Raw genomic sequence first — 15,145 nt, 5'->3', positions numbered from 1 at the left:
AATCCCTTCTTTTTCATCAGTAGACTAGCATTATTTATGATCTGAATTTTGTAAATTAAGTTCACTTTTGCTATGTTATAAGCCGAACTTCGGATGCTTTCACTTTCGAATTCGCAATCTGAATACAACATTTCAAAACGAAAACAGAAAAGTAGAACTAAACTGGGTGACTGTGAGGGTGCTTTGCGGGACATGAACAGGACATAATTCATTGCTACAATTTCTTAATTCGTGCCTATGATTTATTAATTTATTAATTTGTAAAATGAGGGAACGAATTAATATGTAGTATTAATGAATTGTTAATTTATTCCCACGAAATATTTTATTTCCCACCCGCAATTTATCACAGTAAGAGATACGAAAACATGGATTAAAAGTGAATGACAAGAAAATAAACCTAAGAAATTAAAGGGTGAGACGGTGAGGATTTGGGAAAATAAAAATATTAAGTTATGTGGCAATTCGTGACCAACTGGCAAAACAGTACACTTTTTTTGCACAAGAATACCAACATGTTTACCTTCTCTGGTTTAACAAGCGGTCTTTTACCCTACTCGAAAACCAAATCCTCCGTCCGCCATCGTTTCCAGAATAGTCGCGTCCTTTTTGCCGTCACCACCTGGCTCGTGCTGACACTACAAATACAAACCAGGCTCTACACCCGAAGCGCTCACAACGAAAACTACTCTTTGCGTGATCAGTGAAATCCTGAATATGCCACGGCTTTGTAACTCTGTAACCCGCGCTGTATGGAGCAGTGCGACCACGTCAAATTTTAACTTGCACATTAAAAAAAAAAAAAAAAAAAGTGACAGTTTTGATCATTCTAGAGCCCTGCAATACAAAGGCATTCAACATGGAAAGAAAGTAATAGAAATGTAGTCACTAAGTCATGTTTAATTATAATTTCTAATTATTTTATACGGTGCACTGCGCTCTGACAGGGCTGCGGGACACGAACATAATTATTTCCTACAACTTGTTAATTCGTTCCTACGTTTTATTAATTTATTAATTTGTAAAATAAGGGAACGAATTAAAAAGTCGTATTAACGAATTCTTAATTTATTGCCACGAAATCTTTTATTTCCCACACGCAGTTTACCCGCATAAATGATCCGACAACATGGATTAAAAGTAAATGACAAGAAAACAAACCTGCGAAATTAAAGGGTGAGACGGTGATGATTTGTGAAAAGAAACTATAAATATTATTAAGTTTGTGGCAATTCGTGACCAACCGGGAAAACAGGACACACAGCCGCTTATGGCTTTAAATGTATTGGCTCGAACTGCATGAATCCAAAAGTATGGTCGCTACTAACATTTGCCTGCTAACCAATTATTTAACTTATAAAGAATGCTTTGTACCTCACTTGTGTCATATTCACGAAAAATGTTTCATATGAGCAACAGTGTGTTTTGCCGTTGCGCCGCCGAAGAAAGAGAATTCACTGACCGCGCGCCGTAATTACTTTTTATTTTAAATGCAGATCATGTCATGTGCAAACACAGCCATTGGGTTTCAAAATACAACAAAGAGCACCATAAAACCATTTAAAATGTGCATTTAGCGATCTAGTGACTGGATATGAAACAGGCAACAGTAAATTATCCCAAATGGAACAACGGCGCGTTTTCTCCTATAGCCGCTGCTGCCACTGCACGTGCTATTGCTATGCATCATTCTGTATGTGTATTCTCAGTTTAAATGCAGCGATACAAAACAGTGAATCTACTCCTCATTCAGTCAAAACTTTGCTTCAAGAATGAGCCACACTGCTGACGTGATCTAATCCCTAGCACACCCTTAGCACATGTGAGTTAACATATTCATCTTATCGGCAAAACATATCGGCATAATTTTTCATATCGGGCCGATGCCGATATTTACATTTGAAGTCATTATCGGCCGATTCCGATATCAGTCCGATAATATCGTGCATCCCTAATACGAAGCAGCACAGCTGTTTTCAACTTCTTTTTCATTTCAAGTGTTTTAGTGGTAAAATATGGTCTCATCGTCGTTGTATGCTCGTCTGTGTCGTCACTCACCTCTCGCAGTCTGGCCTCCAGCTCCAGCACTCTGCTCTTGTTAGTCTGCTCTTGTTGTGTCAGTTTCTCCAGATGTTCCTCCAGCTTTGCATTCTGGGCTTCCAGTTTTCCAGCCTGAGATTCCAGATAAAACTTCTGCTGCCTGAGTTCAGATATCATCTCCTCTTGGGCTTTCCTAAAGATTACAAACAAGATTATGAGAGTTTTCAAAGGAATAAACTGTAAAGTTGAAACTGCATTTTGTTTAACCATCTCCCAGTTCATTTCCAAAACCTGATAGAGTTTCCAAAACCTGATAGAGCTTGTTAACCGTGCTGGTTAAGCTAGTCTAGTGGAAACATCATCAGCACAGCAGCATCTAAATCACAACTCTGCTGTTCTTTTTCAGCAGGGATAATATGAAGCTGATATGAAAGCCTTGATATAATACAAATACACCAGGTCATTGTTCGTTAACTTTGTGCTTAACCCTGAAAATCTGCTATCATGGCACATTAGCCTGAAATTAACCTTTACATTCCCAAAACACATTTCATATCCAAATATCCACGGTTCATTCATGTGTGTGGCATGAAATTGACTGTGAAAAGACTGACTTGATACTAATATTACATAAAAGCATAAAAAAATAAGCCACAAGTGGTGGTATTTATTACTTCTATTAAAAACATTATAAAATATAAAAACTCATACATTTATTTATATAATATACATATTTTATACACTATAAATTACAATATAATAAATGGACATTCCCAAAAGACCCTTCACAATATTACATATGATTATAGTTTCTTTAAATACTTTTGTTTCTTCTTATTTTTGTTAGGAGCGATTTCTATTAAAACATTATAAAATGTAAAAACTCAAATTTATTTATATAATATTTATTTTTTTAAATATATATTTTTTTATTTTATACACTATAAATTACAATATAATAAAAGGACATTCCCAAAAGACTCTTCAAAATATTACATATGATTATAGTTTATTTAAATAGTTTTGTTTCTTATTTTTGTTAGGAGCGATTTCTATTAAAAACATTCTAAATATAAAAACTCATAATTGTATTTATATAATATTTATTTTTTTAAATAAATTTTCTTGCATTTTATTTTATACACTATAAATTACAATATAATAAAAGGACATTCCCAAAAGACTCTTCACAATATTACATATGATTATAGTTTATTTAAATAGTTTTTTAGGAGCGATTTCTATTAAAAACATTAAAAAAATATACATATATATATATATATATATATATATATATATATATATATATTATATACATACACTACCGTTCAAAAGTTTGGGGTCAGTAAGACTTGTAATAGTCTTTAAAGAAGTCTCTTATGCTCATCAAGGCTGCATTTATTTGATTAAAAATATAGAAAAAAAACAGTAATATTGCAAAATGTTTTTACAATATAAAATAATGTTTTTTATTTTAACATACTTTAAAATAGAATTTATTCCTGTGATGAAAAGCTGAATTTTTATCAGCTGTTACTCCAGTCTTAAGTGTCACATGATCCTTCAGAAATCATTCTAATATGCGGATTTATTATTAGAATGATCAATGTTGGATAATATCAACAGTTGTGCTGCCAAATATTTTTTGGAACCTGTGATTTTTTTTTTTTTTTTTTTTTTTTTTTCATGAATAACAAGTTTAAAAAGTACAGTGTTTATTCAAAATATAAATATTTTATAACAATGTAAATTATTTATTAACTTTTAATAAACTTTTAATTATTAACTTAATACATCCTTGGTGAATAAAAGTATTAATTTCTTAAAAAAAAAAAAAAAGAAAGAAAGAAACAATAAAAATGTACTGACCCCAAACTTTTGAACGGTAGTGTATATATACATATACATATATATATACATACATACACACTATAAATTCAAAAGATCCTTCACAATATTACATATGATTATAGCTTATTTAAATAGTTTTGTTTCTGTTTCTTTGTAATTTTTCATTTTAATTTTAGCAATTTCGTTGTGTGCTTTTGTATTTTTTAAATACTCTATTTAGGTTTCATTTATTTTTATTTCATTTTTAGTCATTTTAGTACTTTGACATTTTTTAAGTTTAAGTAACTGTAACAGATATAAACTTTAATGCAAAAAATGTAATTGTAATAAACACCATATCCAAACAAAATGTGTTTGACTGTGTATTTCATGACATTATGTGGCACAGCATGAAGTAGAATGGCTAATTGCTTTTACATAACAACAACAACAGTCAACCGCAATATGAAAAAAAATTCAATTAATAATTAAATGTGTTACTAAAAATAATCCAAACAAACAGCTCTTCAGTCAAGTAATAAAATGTGTATAACTGTTTGTGGTTACCAGCTGAAAATGATTTGCTTCCATCACTGAATCAGCTGGAGTCTGTATGGTCATGCATGTAAACTCACATGTTTTTCTGTGTGTAAATGCTGCTGTTGGCTGCCAGTTTGTTGGCCTCGGACAGCTCAGCGATCCTCTGCTCCAGATTAGTCATCTTTGACTCCATGGCATTGATCGTCTACATGAAACAGAGTCGGTGATGAGTAAATTATACACCTCAATTCAAAGTAGAACCTTAGTTTACTAATGGATGGACCGGCTTGAATTTCTTTACAAGTTCAGCTGGTTAGTGCTGGTCATATGGATCATATAATCACTCAGAAAAAGCAAAATGACATGTTACCGCTGCCTGGTCGCTGATCACTTTTCCCCGCTCGCGAGATTCTTCCTCATACGCGTTCTGCTTGGACTCCAGCAGTTCCTTTTCAGCCAAATCAGCCTTCATTTGAGTCTCTAAAACCTGCAAAACACAAGCACTGGATTATTACACCTGACAAATGAACTGAAACTGCCCTTGAAATGAGGCCTTGAAAGGTTTCATCTAAATCCAAAGATAAATATAGAGTCAGGATCTTTTATTCAGTCACTGTAACATCAATAACGAGCATCAAAGTCAGAGTATATCAGTTCTGAGTAAACTCAGCAATGGAGGTAAACCACTCTGTTGAATATCACTGATATTTGTCATGAGCAGAAGTGTGTGTGTGTGTGTGTGTGTGTGTGTGTTGCCCAACCTTGATCTTGTCTTCATAAAGCTTCTTCTTCTGTTCCAGGTGTGTTTCCATACGCTGTGCTGTTGCTTGTGTTTCACGCAAGTTCTCTTCGAGTTCCTGTGTGCAGACAACAGAGGAAAAATTAATATACCACTGAGACATAACAAAATATGTGTTTCATACTGAGAGACTGCTAGAGTATTTTTCCCAGGAGAAAAATTAAAAAGTGTGTGACTTCAGTAAAAGTCTATTTAATATTATTTATTTTAGAAAAAAAAACAATAGGTAATTTTAATTTATATATTTTCTTAACAGGTCACCAGCAGTGTTATTTCAATATTATTTACAGTATGCGTTCATAGTATTTACTAATAATTCATATTAATATAATTAATATAATAATATTATAATTATAATTATATCATTAATTATATTAATTATAATTAATATAATCAATATTTTAAATGAGCTTTTATATTTTTACTTTTGATTTTAATTTTTGTTTTAGTTTTAATCATTTTGTGCCTTAGTCATTCTTATTATATATTTGTTAAAATATTTGTATTATTTAGCTTTCATTTATTATTATTTCAGGTTTAGTAATTTAGCACTTTTTAACATTAGTAATTTAACATTTTTAAGGTTTTTCATATAATACTTATATTTTATTTGAGGTTGATTTCAATTAATAAAAACAACTAAATAAATTTAATAAATTTAATTAACCCTTTAGCCAGTTAAAAAAAAAACAGTTAAAAAAAAACAGTAAAAGTTCTTAAATAAATAAATATATTTATATACTTCCTTATATTGGTAATGAATTATTATAATTTCCGTTCTCATTTTCATTTTTGTTTCATAATTTTACGTGCTTTTGAATTTTTTTGTATTTATTACATATATTTGAATATTTAGCTCTAATTTATTTTTTAATTTATTTTTTTTTTTATTTCAGGTTTTTCATATAATACTTATTTTTTTTGATGTTTATTTTAATTTACTTTAAATATTTTAACGCCTATTTTTTTAAATGGTTTTTTTCATATAAATATACTGTAAAATAATCAGTTTTAGTACAAAACCAAAAATTAGTGAAAAACAGTCATTAAATATTTATTTCTTTTTTATTTTTGTTTTGATGCTTTTATTTTTTTTTAAATTAATTTACTACTTTAAAAAATTATTTTAAATAAATTTTATTAACCCTTTAGCCTGTTTAAAAAAAAAAAAAAAAAAAAAAAAAAACACACTGTAAATGGTTTACCATTGCATTACACATAAATATACAGTAAAATACAGCCAAATTTATCCGTTTTGGAAGTACAAAGCAAAAATTAAAATATAATTCATAGTGAAAAACTGTCAGTGTTATTAAATATTTATTTATTTATCTGTAATGTATTTTTATAATTTCCATCCATTCCATTCTAGTAATTTTTAGTACTTCACCTTTTTATAAAGCTTTTCACATAATTTTATTTTCATTTTAATTTTTGTTTTAGTAATTTTTTGTTATTTTTTTAAACTGTATTATTTTAATTCAGTGAAGTTTTAGCAATTTAAGCATTTTAATTTTTAAAGTTTTCACATAATTTTTATATTTTATTTTATTTCAGCCTTATTTCAACTAATGAAAATGATTTTAGCACTTCTAGAATTAATTACAGATAACAACTCTGATGTCCACATAAACTCAAAACGTGCAATTTCATTTTTAAGTACTTGTTAGTCATGACTAATTCATAAAAATCAATAATACACGCTATAAATCATCCAGCTAAAATCACATCGTCATTGTGACACACATGATTGTGGCCAAAGACTGAGATGATCCACTGCAATCTGTCACTTTTGGAGCCGTGACAGGGCCAGAGAGCATGCTGGGAGCTGAGGAAAAGAAGCGGTGACACTGCCAGGCTAAGCAGGTCGAAGAAAAACGAATAAAACCGAAAACGTGCGTGTGTGTTTAATGCAAGCGTGAGGGTTTGAGGAGGTATACCGCGCGTGACTAAGAAGTGTTACGCGTCTTAATTAAGTAGCTTTACTGCGTGCATGTGACACCTCCAGCAGACATTTCTGGAGCGCAGCAATCGCATTTCATCAGCACGTTGTGTTGAGTGAAGGGCTCCAGTGTTTACCTGTTTGTTTGTGTGTGTGTGTTAAAGATACAGTATGTGTAAATCAGCGGGAGTTCAGCGCTCGCTCGCGTCTCAGGCTTACCATGATTTTGTCAGCCATCTGTTGGATCTGCTGCGACTTGGTCTGAATGTCTTCTTTGAGTTTAGTTTCTCTCCGTTCCACCATCTCCAGCCTCTTCACCTGGTTCTCCAGGGTTTTCTTTCCATCCTGATCCATCCCAAAAAAGGAAAAATGAGCTTTATGTGGTAACATCTAAATTAACTGATTGTATTCAATTCAAAAATATTACTTAGCATAACTGACTCAACCTGAATGCACTAGATTTCACCAACAAATTGCATTTAAGGGTCAGATCAGGAACAATATTTATATTCATGAATCAGATTTTAAAGTTAAGGTTAGACTGTGTCTAAACTGTACATGATGACCTGAGATGGCTCCATACTACAAAAAATGATCATACTTAGTACTTCTGTGTTGTTTTCCAGTACAAATATTGAAACACTCTTAAATACATACAAGTCTTGTGAGTTTATGCTTAAAACAAGAAAAAATATCTGCCAGTGGGGTAAGAAAAATAAAATAATTCAAACGGAAAGCAAGATTATTTTTATTACCCCATTGGCAGGAATTCTTCTTGTTTTAAGGATTTTGTTCATACAACAAAACTAAACACCCAGCAAAAATGATTTTCTTATTTAGTAAATATTCTTAAAAGCAATAATACAAAATACATAAAACAGATAAACAAATACACAGCACAAAATTATTTTCTTACTTAGCATTTTTGTCCTGTTCTTCAGTACAAATGTCTTAACATTCTTAAATTAAGATAAACTTACTTGAAGTGCAAAAATAGTTAAGATATTAAGTCTTGTTTCATAAAACATGTACTGAAATTAAGTGAATTTAGGCTTAAAACAAGAAAAAATATCTGCCAGTGGGGTCAGAAAAATAAAATAACTCAAATGGAAACCAAGATTAATTTTATTACCCCATTGGCAGCTATTCTTCTTGTTTTAAGGATTTTTTTCATACACCAAAACTAAATACCCAACAAAAATGATTTTCTTACTAAGTATTTTTGTCTTGTTTTCCAGTACAAATATCTAAAAATTCTTAAAACGCAATAATACAAAATACTTAAAATAGATAAATAAATACCCATCACAAAATTATTTTCTTACTTAATATTTTGTCCTGTTTTGCAATACAAATTTCTAAATATGCTTTAAAATAATTAAATAAGTAAATAAATAAATAAATAAATACCCAGCAAAAAATATTTTCTTACTTAGTATTTTTGTCATGTTTTCCAGTACAAATGTCTTAACATTCTTAAATCAAGATACACTTACTTGAGATGCAAAAACAGTTAAGATATTAAGTCTTGTTTCATGAAACATATATTGAAATTAAGTGTAAAAAAAATAAAATGAATTTAAAGGCAATTTTTTTTACCCCACTGGCAGATATTTCTGCTTTTAAGCGATTTATTTATCCAGAAAACATGGCCAAATACCTGTACTTTGTTGTTTTCCAGTACAAATATCGAAACACTCTAAAATCAAGATACAAGTCTTGTGAGTTTATGCTTAAAACAAGAAAAAACATCTGCCATTGGGGTAAGAAAAATAAAATTAATTTAAAGGGAAAACAAGATTATTTTTATCACCCCACTGGCAGATATTTCTGCTTTTAAGCAATTTATTTATCCAGAAAACATGGCTAAATACCTGTACTTTTGTGCTGTTTTCCAGTACAAATATCGAAACACGCTTAAATCAAGATACAAGTCTTGTGAGTTTATGCTTAAAACAAGAAAAAACATCTGCCAGTGGGGTAAGAAAAATAAAATTAATTAAAAGGGAAAACAAGATTATTTTTATTACCCCATTGGCAGGAATTCTTCTTGTTTTAAGAGTATTAGTCCATAAAACAAAACTAAATACCCAACAAAAATATATTTCTTATTTAGTATTTTTATCTTGTTTTCCAGTACATTATCTAAACATACTTTAAAAAATTAAAAACTAAACACCCTGCAAAAATTATTTTCGTACTTAGTATTTTTGTTTTGCTTTCCAGTACAAATATCTAAATATTCTTAAAAAAAAACTAATAGTAATAAAAAAATAAATAAATACCCTGCACAAAAATATTTTCTTACTTAGTATTTTTGTCATGTTTTTCAGTACAAATATCTTAACATTCTTAAATCAATATAAACTTACTTGAGATGCAAAAACGGTTAAGACATTAAGTCTTGTTTCATGAAACATGTATTGAAATTAAGTGAGTTTAGGCTTAAAACAAGAAAAAATATCTGCCAGTGGGGTATAAAAAAAATACAATTAATTCAAAGGGAAAACAAGATTATTTTTTTTACCCCACTGGCAGATATTTCTGCTTTGAAGCTATTTATTTATCCAGAAAACATGGCTAAATACCTGTACTTTTGTGTTGTTTTCCAGTACAAATATCGAAACACGGTTAAATCAAGACACAAGTCTTGTGAGTTTATGCTTAAAACAAGAAAAAAACATCTGCCAGTGCGGTAAGAAAAATAAAATTAAGTTAAAGGGAAAGCAAGATTATTTTTATTACCCCATTGGCAGGAATTCTTCTTGTTTTAAGAGTATTAGTCCATAAAACAAAACTAAATACCCAACAAAAATGTATTTTTTATTTAGTATTTTTATCTTGTTTTCCAGTACGTTATCTAAACATTCTTTAAAAAATTAAAAACTAAACACCCTGCAAAAATTATTTTCTTACTTAGTATTTTTGTTTTGCTTTCCAGTACAAATATATAAATATTCTTAAAAAAATCAAAAACAACTAATAGTAATAAAAAAATAAATACACTACACAAAATTATTTTCTTACTTAGCATTTTTGCCCTGTTTTCCAATACAAATATCTAAATATATGTTTTAAAAAAATTAAATAAATACATAAATACCCTGCAAAACATAATTTTCTTACTTAGTATTTTTGTCCTGTTCTTCAGTACAAATGTCTTAACATTCTTAAATCAACATAAATTTACTTGAGATGCAAAAACAGTTAAGATATCAAGTCTTGTTTCTTGAAACATGTATCAAAATGATGTAAATTAAGGCTTAAAACAAGAAAAAATATCTTCCAGTGGGGTACAAAAAAATAAAATTAATTCAAAGGGAAAATAAGATTATTTTTCTTACCCCACTGGCAGATATTTCTGCTTTTAAACAATTTATTTATCCAGAAAACATGACTAAATCCCTGTAAAAATTATTTTCTTTTTTAGTATTTGTGTCTTGTTTCCCAGTGGAAATATCTAAACATCCTTTAAATCAATTGAGAAGCAAAATGACTTAAGATATGACGTCTTGTTTTCTGAAAAATGTATAAAAAAAAAAGTTATTTTATGCTTAAATGACAAAAAATGAAATTCATTAAAAGGGAGATGTTATTTTTCTTAAGTAAATGTATCTTGATTTAAAAATGGTTAGATATTTGTAATATTAAAACAACACAACAATACTTAATAAGAAAATAATTTTTGCAGTTGTTGAAATGGAAAAATCACATCAGAATAGTCATTAACATTGAACCAACCAGCTGTGAGCTTGAGGCTAAATGTCAGCAAACGTGGATTACAATGAGTTAATTACGCTGTTTACATTTGCACTCATATTCATGCTTTTGGCAGATGCTTTTATCCTAAGTGGGTAACACTACACTCAATGTCTACATTTTATTTTATCACTTCTACTGTTTGTGCTACAGGAATTGTTTCCTGCTTATTCTTTGTGCAATAACAATAAATTGAACCTGTTCTAGTCATAATCATGATATTTGTAAATAAAGCCATTTAGATTCAGTCGGATGGTGAAAATGAAGTGTCTGGAGAAGCAGTGCAGTGCATCACCTCAGTCTCTCGCAGGCGTCTGCGCAGGCTGTCGGTGGAGTCCTCTTTGGTCTGCAGACGCTCCAGGTCTCGCTCCAGACGCTCTTTAGCCTGACGGACATTCTGCAGGAGTTCAGTGGCTTCTGTACTCGCCTTCACAGCCTGAGAGAAAAGAAAGCTGCATTGTAAACATTTTTACAGAAGCCGACTAAAAATGCTACAGTAAACACCTGTTAATTGGTTTGTAAATGATCTTACCATATACTGTACAACTGTAAACGGCAACTGTTCATTGCATTGTATGTAATCACGCAGTAAAATACAGTCAAATTTATAGTTTTTGAAAGTACAAACTATAAATTATACATATTATTTACAGTGCAAACAGTCAAGGGTGTAAGTTTGATTTTGGCTGTGGTGGGGACATAATGGCAGACAACAGACATTTCATTAAAGGAGAAGTCTACTTCCAGAAAAACAATTTACAAATAAGTTACTCACCCCCTTGTCATCCAAGATGTTCATGTCTTTCTGTCTTTAAACATAAAGAAATTAAGGTTTTTGAGGAAAGCATTTCAGGATTTTTCTTCATACAATGGACTTGATTGGTGCCCCGATTTTGAACTTCCAAAATGTAGTTTAAATGCAGCTTCAAAAGGCTCTAAACGATCCCAGCCGAGGAAGAAGGGTCTTATCTAGAGAATCGATCGCTCATTTTTTTCGAAAAATAAAAATTTGTATACTTTTTAAGCACAAAAGCTTGGGTAGCACAGGCTCTGGGATGCGCGTCCACGGGTCGTTCTTGAACGATTCGTTCATTTTGAACGAATCTTTAATGTGATTCGCGAAGAACGAGTCGTCTCAGGGACGCAATGCGCAACATCCTATTAGGTTCTGTACTGGAATTAGTTCACCTGTTTCGAGTCTTCGGGTTTTTCGAGTCGTTCGTTCATCTTATGGGGCTGTCACGTGATGCTGATTTTGCTAAAATGAATGAAATGACTTGAAAAAAGATTAGTTCATTTTGCTGAACAAGACTTTAAAGGTCAGAGTCGGTAAAATGATCCGAACTTCCCATCACTACTATGAATCACGTCCGAGTTCATCGTCTGTCTCCGGCTCAAAAAGGTAGAGTATGGTGAAAAACTCCATCTTATTTTCTCCTACAACTTCAGAATCGTCTGACATCATTGTAGCTTTTTGTTTGTAAACAGCGTTTGACTTACTTTCACTTTCTTAGTCTTTGCACATTCGCTTTGTAAACACTGGGTCTGTAGTTCCGCCTACATTTGACCTGACCTTTCGACATGATTCAATACGTAGCGTCGTGAACGCGCATAGCAGAGCCTGTGCTACACAAGCTTTTGTGCTTATAAAGTATACACATTTTTATTTTCCAAAAAAATGACCAATTGTTTCACTATATTAGACCCTTCTTCCTCGGCTGGTATCATTTAGAGCCCTTTGAAGCTTCATTTAAACTACATTTTGGTAGTTCAAAATCGGGGGCACAATTGAAATCCATTATATGAAGAAAAATCCTGAAATGTTTTCCTCAAAAAACATAATTTGTTTATGACTGAAGACAGAAAGACATGAACATCTTGGATGACAAGGGGGTGAGTATATTATTTGTGAATTGTTGTTCTGGAAGTGGAGTTCTCCTTTAATTAATTAAAATTATTGCTAGGGACAATTTAGTAGTCGCATGGATACTGGTATGGTATTAGATATGTCATAGCCTCCTTACTAAATTCTATGCCATTGAAAATCATAACAAGCGATGTCCGACTTTGAAAACTATAGCTCTTTCCTTAAAAATGAAGAGTTCAAAGACTAATGAGTAAATCCAAATTTCACAAAAAGCTTATAGACATAATTATAATACAAGTCAGACAGTGAAGAGCTTTTGTCATTCTTAGGAAGATGTCATTCACTTGTTTCGGCAATGTATTTGGTCAGATTTTTTAAATTGTTCATCCAATTTCATTTTGTAAGTGACTTTTCTTTCTGTTTTAAAGATGTTTAGTTTAGGTTAGTTTGACTACTTAAAAGAGAATATAGGAATATAACTTAAGGCTAATTAATTTGCGTTTCCTGCTAGCAAAATTTCACGAAAAAAGAAAAAGGAGTCTGAATCAAATGATTCGCGATCCCGCTCCGAAGTCGCAATCTGAATCAAATGATTCATGAACCCCCTCCGAAGTCGCGATCTGAATCAAATTATTCGCTATCCGAAGATTTGATCTAAATCAAAAGATTCATGAACCCGCTCCCGAAGTTCCGATCTAAACCAAATGATTCGCAATCCCGCTCCAAAGTCGCAATCTGAATCAAATGATTCGCGAGTTCCGATCTAAATCAAATGACTCGCGAACGTGCTCCGATCAACGTCCGGATCTGAATTAAACTATTTGCTATCCGAAGGTTTGATCTAAATCAAAAGATTCATGAACCTGCTCCGAAGTCATGATCTGAATCAAATTATTCGCTATCCGAAGATTTGATCTAAATCAAAAGATTCATGAACCCGCTCCCGAAGTTCCGATCTAAACCAATGATTCGCGATCCCGCTCCGAAGTCGCGATCTGAATCAAATGATTTGCGAGTTTCGATTTAAATCAACTGACTCGTGAACGCGCTCCGATCAACATCCCGATCTGAATCAAACTATTCACGAATCCTCACCAAAGCCCCGCTCTGAATCATACGATTCGTAAACCCGCTCCTGAAGTTCCGATCTAAATCAAATGATTTGCGATTCACGATCCGCACGCAGTCTGAAATGATAACCAATGTACGCGATCTGAAGTCCCGATTTGGATCAAATGATTTACGATCCGACTGCACAGAGCGCTTCTAAACAGCGAATCATTTTGCGATGAACTGGTTTTAATGAGTCAGAGTTTCGAAAAGCTCCGTTTCACCCTTCACTGTGCTTTTTAAAATCATTACAAGCTATTTCGAAATTAATGGTTCTTTTGGTCGTTTTTATCTGAATGATTGAAATCACGAGTTTGAATCCATCGGAGAGGTTCCAGCGTGAATGACTCAATTGATTTGGTTTGTCTGTTCCTCTTTTCGCGACTTCAGCCATGTTTACACAAAGTCCCTTTAAGGGTATTCTATAAACTTTGGCTTACACGATACTGTCAGTACTGCTACTGTCTTAGCTTGCTAATTTTATGAAATTAACTGAAATAAGCGAAAAAGTATGTTTACAAATAAAATATCAATATTTCCAATCAAACTGAACATATCCAGGTGAGGTAACCGGTTTACTGCTAACTAGGGAAAACACTCCATTAATAAGAGGAGCTGCACCTCAAAATACATGTTAAATGTACATCCTTGAAAGAGTGCAGTTTTCTAGCATATTTACTTTTACTTGACCTATTTCAGATGCAGCCAAAACTACAACAACAGTGGTTACGTACATATATTTAAAATGTTCTATCAAAATTATTGCTAGGGACAATTTAGTAGTCCCTGGATATTAGGGACTTTTTTTTTTTTACAGTGTATAGTGCTCATTACATTTTAAGGTAAAAAGCATTAACATATAATAATATATAATGGTAACAACATATAACGCTATATTAGCATTATATTACCTAACAAATTATATGGTAATAAGTTCTAAAGTATATACACAGCAATATGTCATTCTGTAATACCAGAAACACTGTTACTGTTTTTTTACTGTGAATTTCTGGCAACTAAAGCTGCCATTAAAGCTTATTGTAAATTTAACAGGATATTTGTATTTGTCATAGGTCATCCATCATCTAACTACAGCTGTGTGATCCATGACAAGTCAAATCACATTTATTTATATAGTGCTTTATACAATAGATAATACAGAAGTATTTATGTTGTAAACTTCAATCACAAAACTAACTTAGTTTCAGCTATAAAGCAGCTCTGCAAATAACAACAGTGTTATTATTCAAATCAGTTT

At 31.6% G+C, this 15,145-nt stretch overlaps 1 protein-coding gene across 8 annotated transcripts in view; it reads right to left on the bottom strand.

Annotated features, from left to right (window-relative positions):
- Positions 1-15,145, bottom strand: part of LOC127170111 (citron Rho-interacting kinase) — an 86,206-nt gene that overhangs the window by 55,114 nt on the left and 15,947 nt on the right. For all 8 annotated transcript variants that reach the window (XM_051117891.1, XM_051117893.1, XM_051117895.1 and 5 more), the window contains exons 8-13: positions 11,206-11,346; positions 7,371-7,496; positions 5,172-5,267; positions 4,781-4,897; positions 4,506-4,615; positions 2,059-2,233 (exon numbers count right to left, since the gene is read on the bottom strand). In XM_051117891.1, coding sequence (XP_050973848.1) covers positions 2,059-2,233; positions 4,506-4,615; positions 4,781-4,897; positions 5,172-5,267; positions 7,371-7,496; positions 11,206-11,346 — 765 coding nt within the window. The remainder of the gene's footprint in view (positions 1-2,058; positions 2,234-4,505; positions 4,616-4,780; positions 4,898-5,171; positions 5,268-7,370; positions 7,497-11,205; positions 11,347-15,145) is intronic.

Source organism: Labeo rohita, chromosome 8, assembly GCF_022985175.1.
Source record: "Labeo rohita strain BAU-BD-2019 chromosome 8, IGBB_LRoh.1.0, whole genome shotgun sequence".
In the NCBI taxonomy this organism is placed as follows: domain Eukaryota; kingdom Metazoa; phylum Chordata; class Actinopteri; order Cypriniformes; family Cyprinidae; genus Labeo; species Labeo rohita.
Note: the sequence above shows the minus strand (reverse complement) of the source record. Positions and strands in the feature narration are given on the sequence as shown.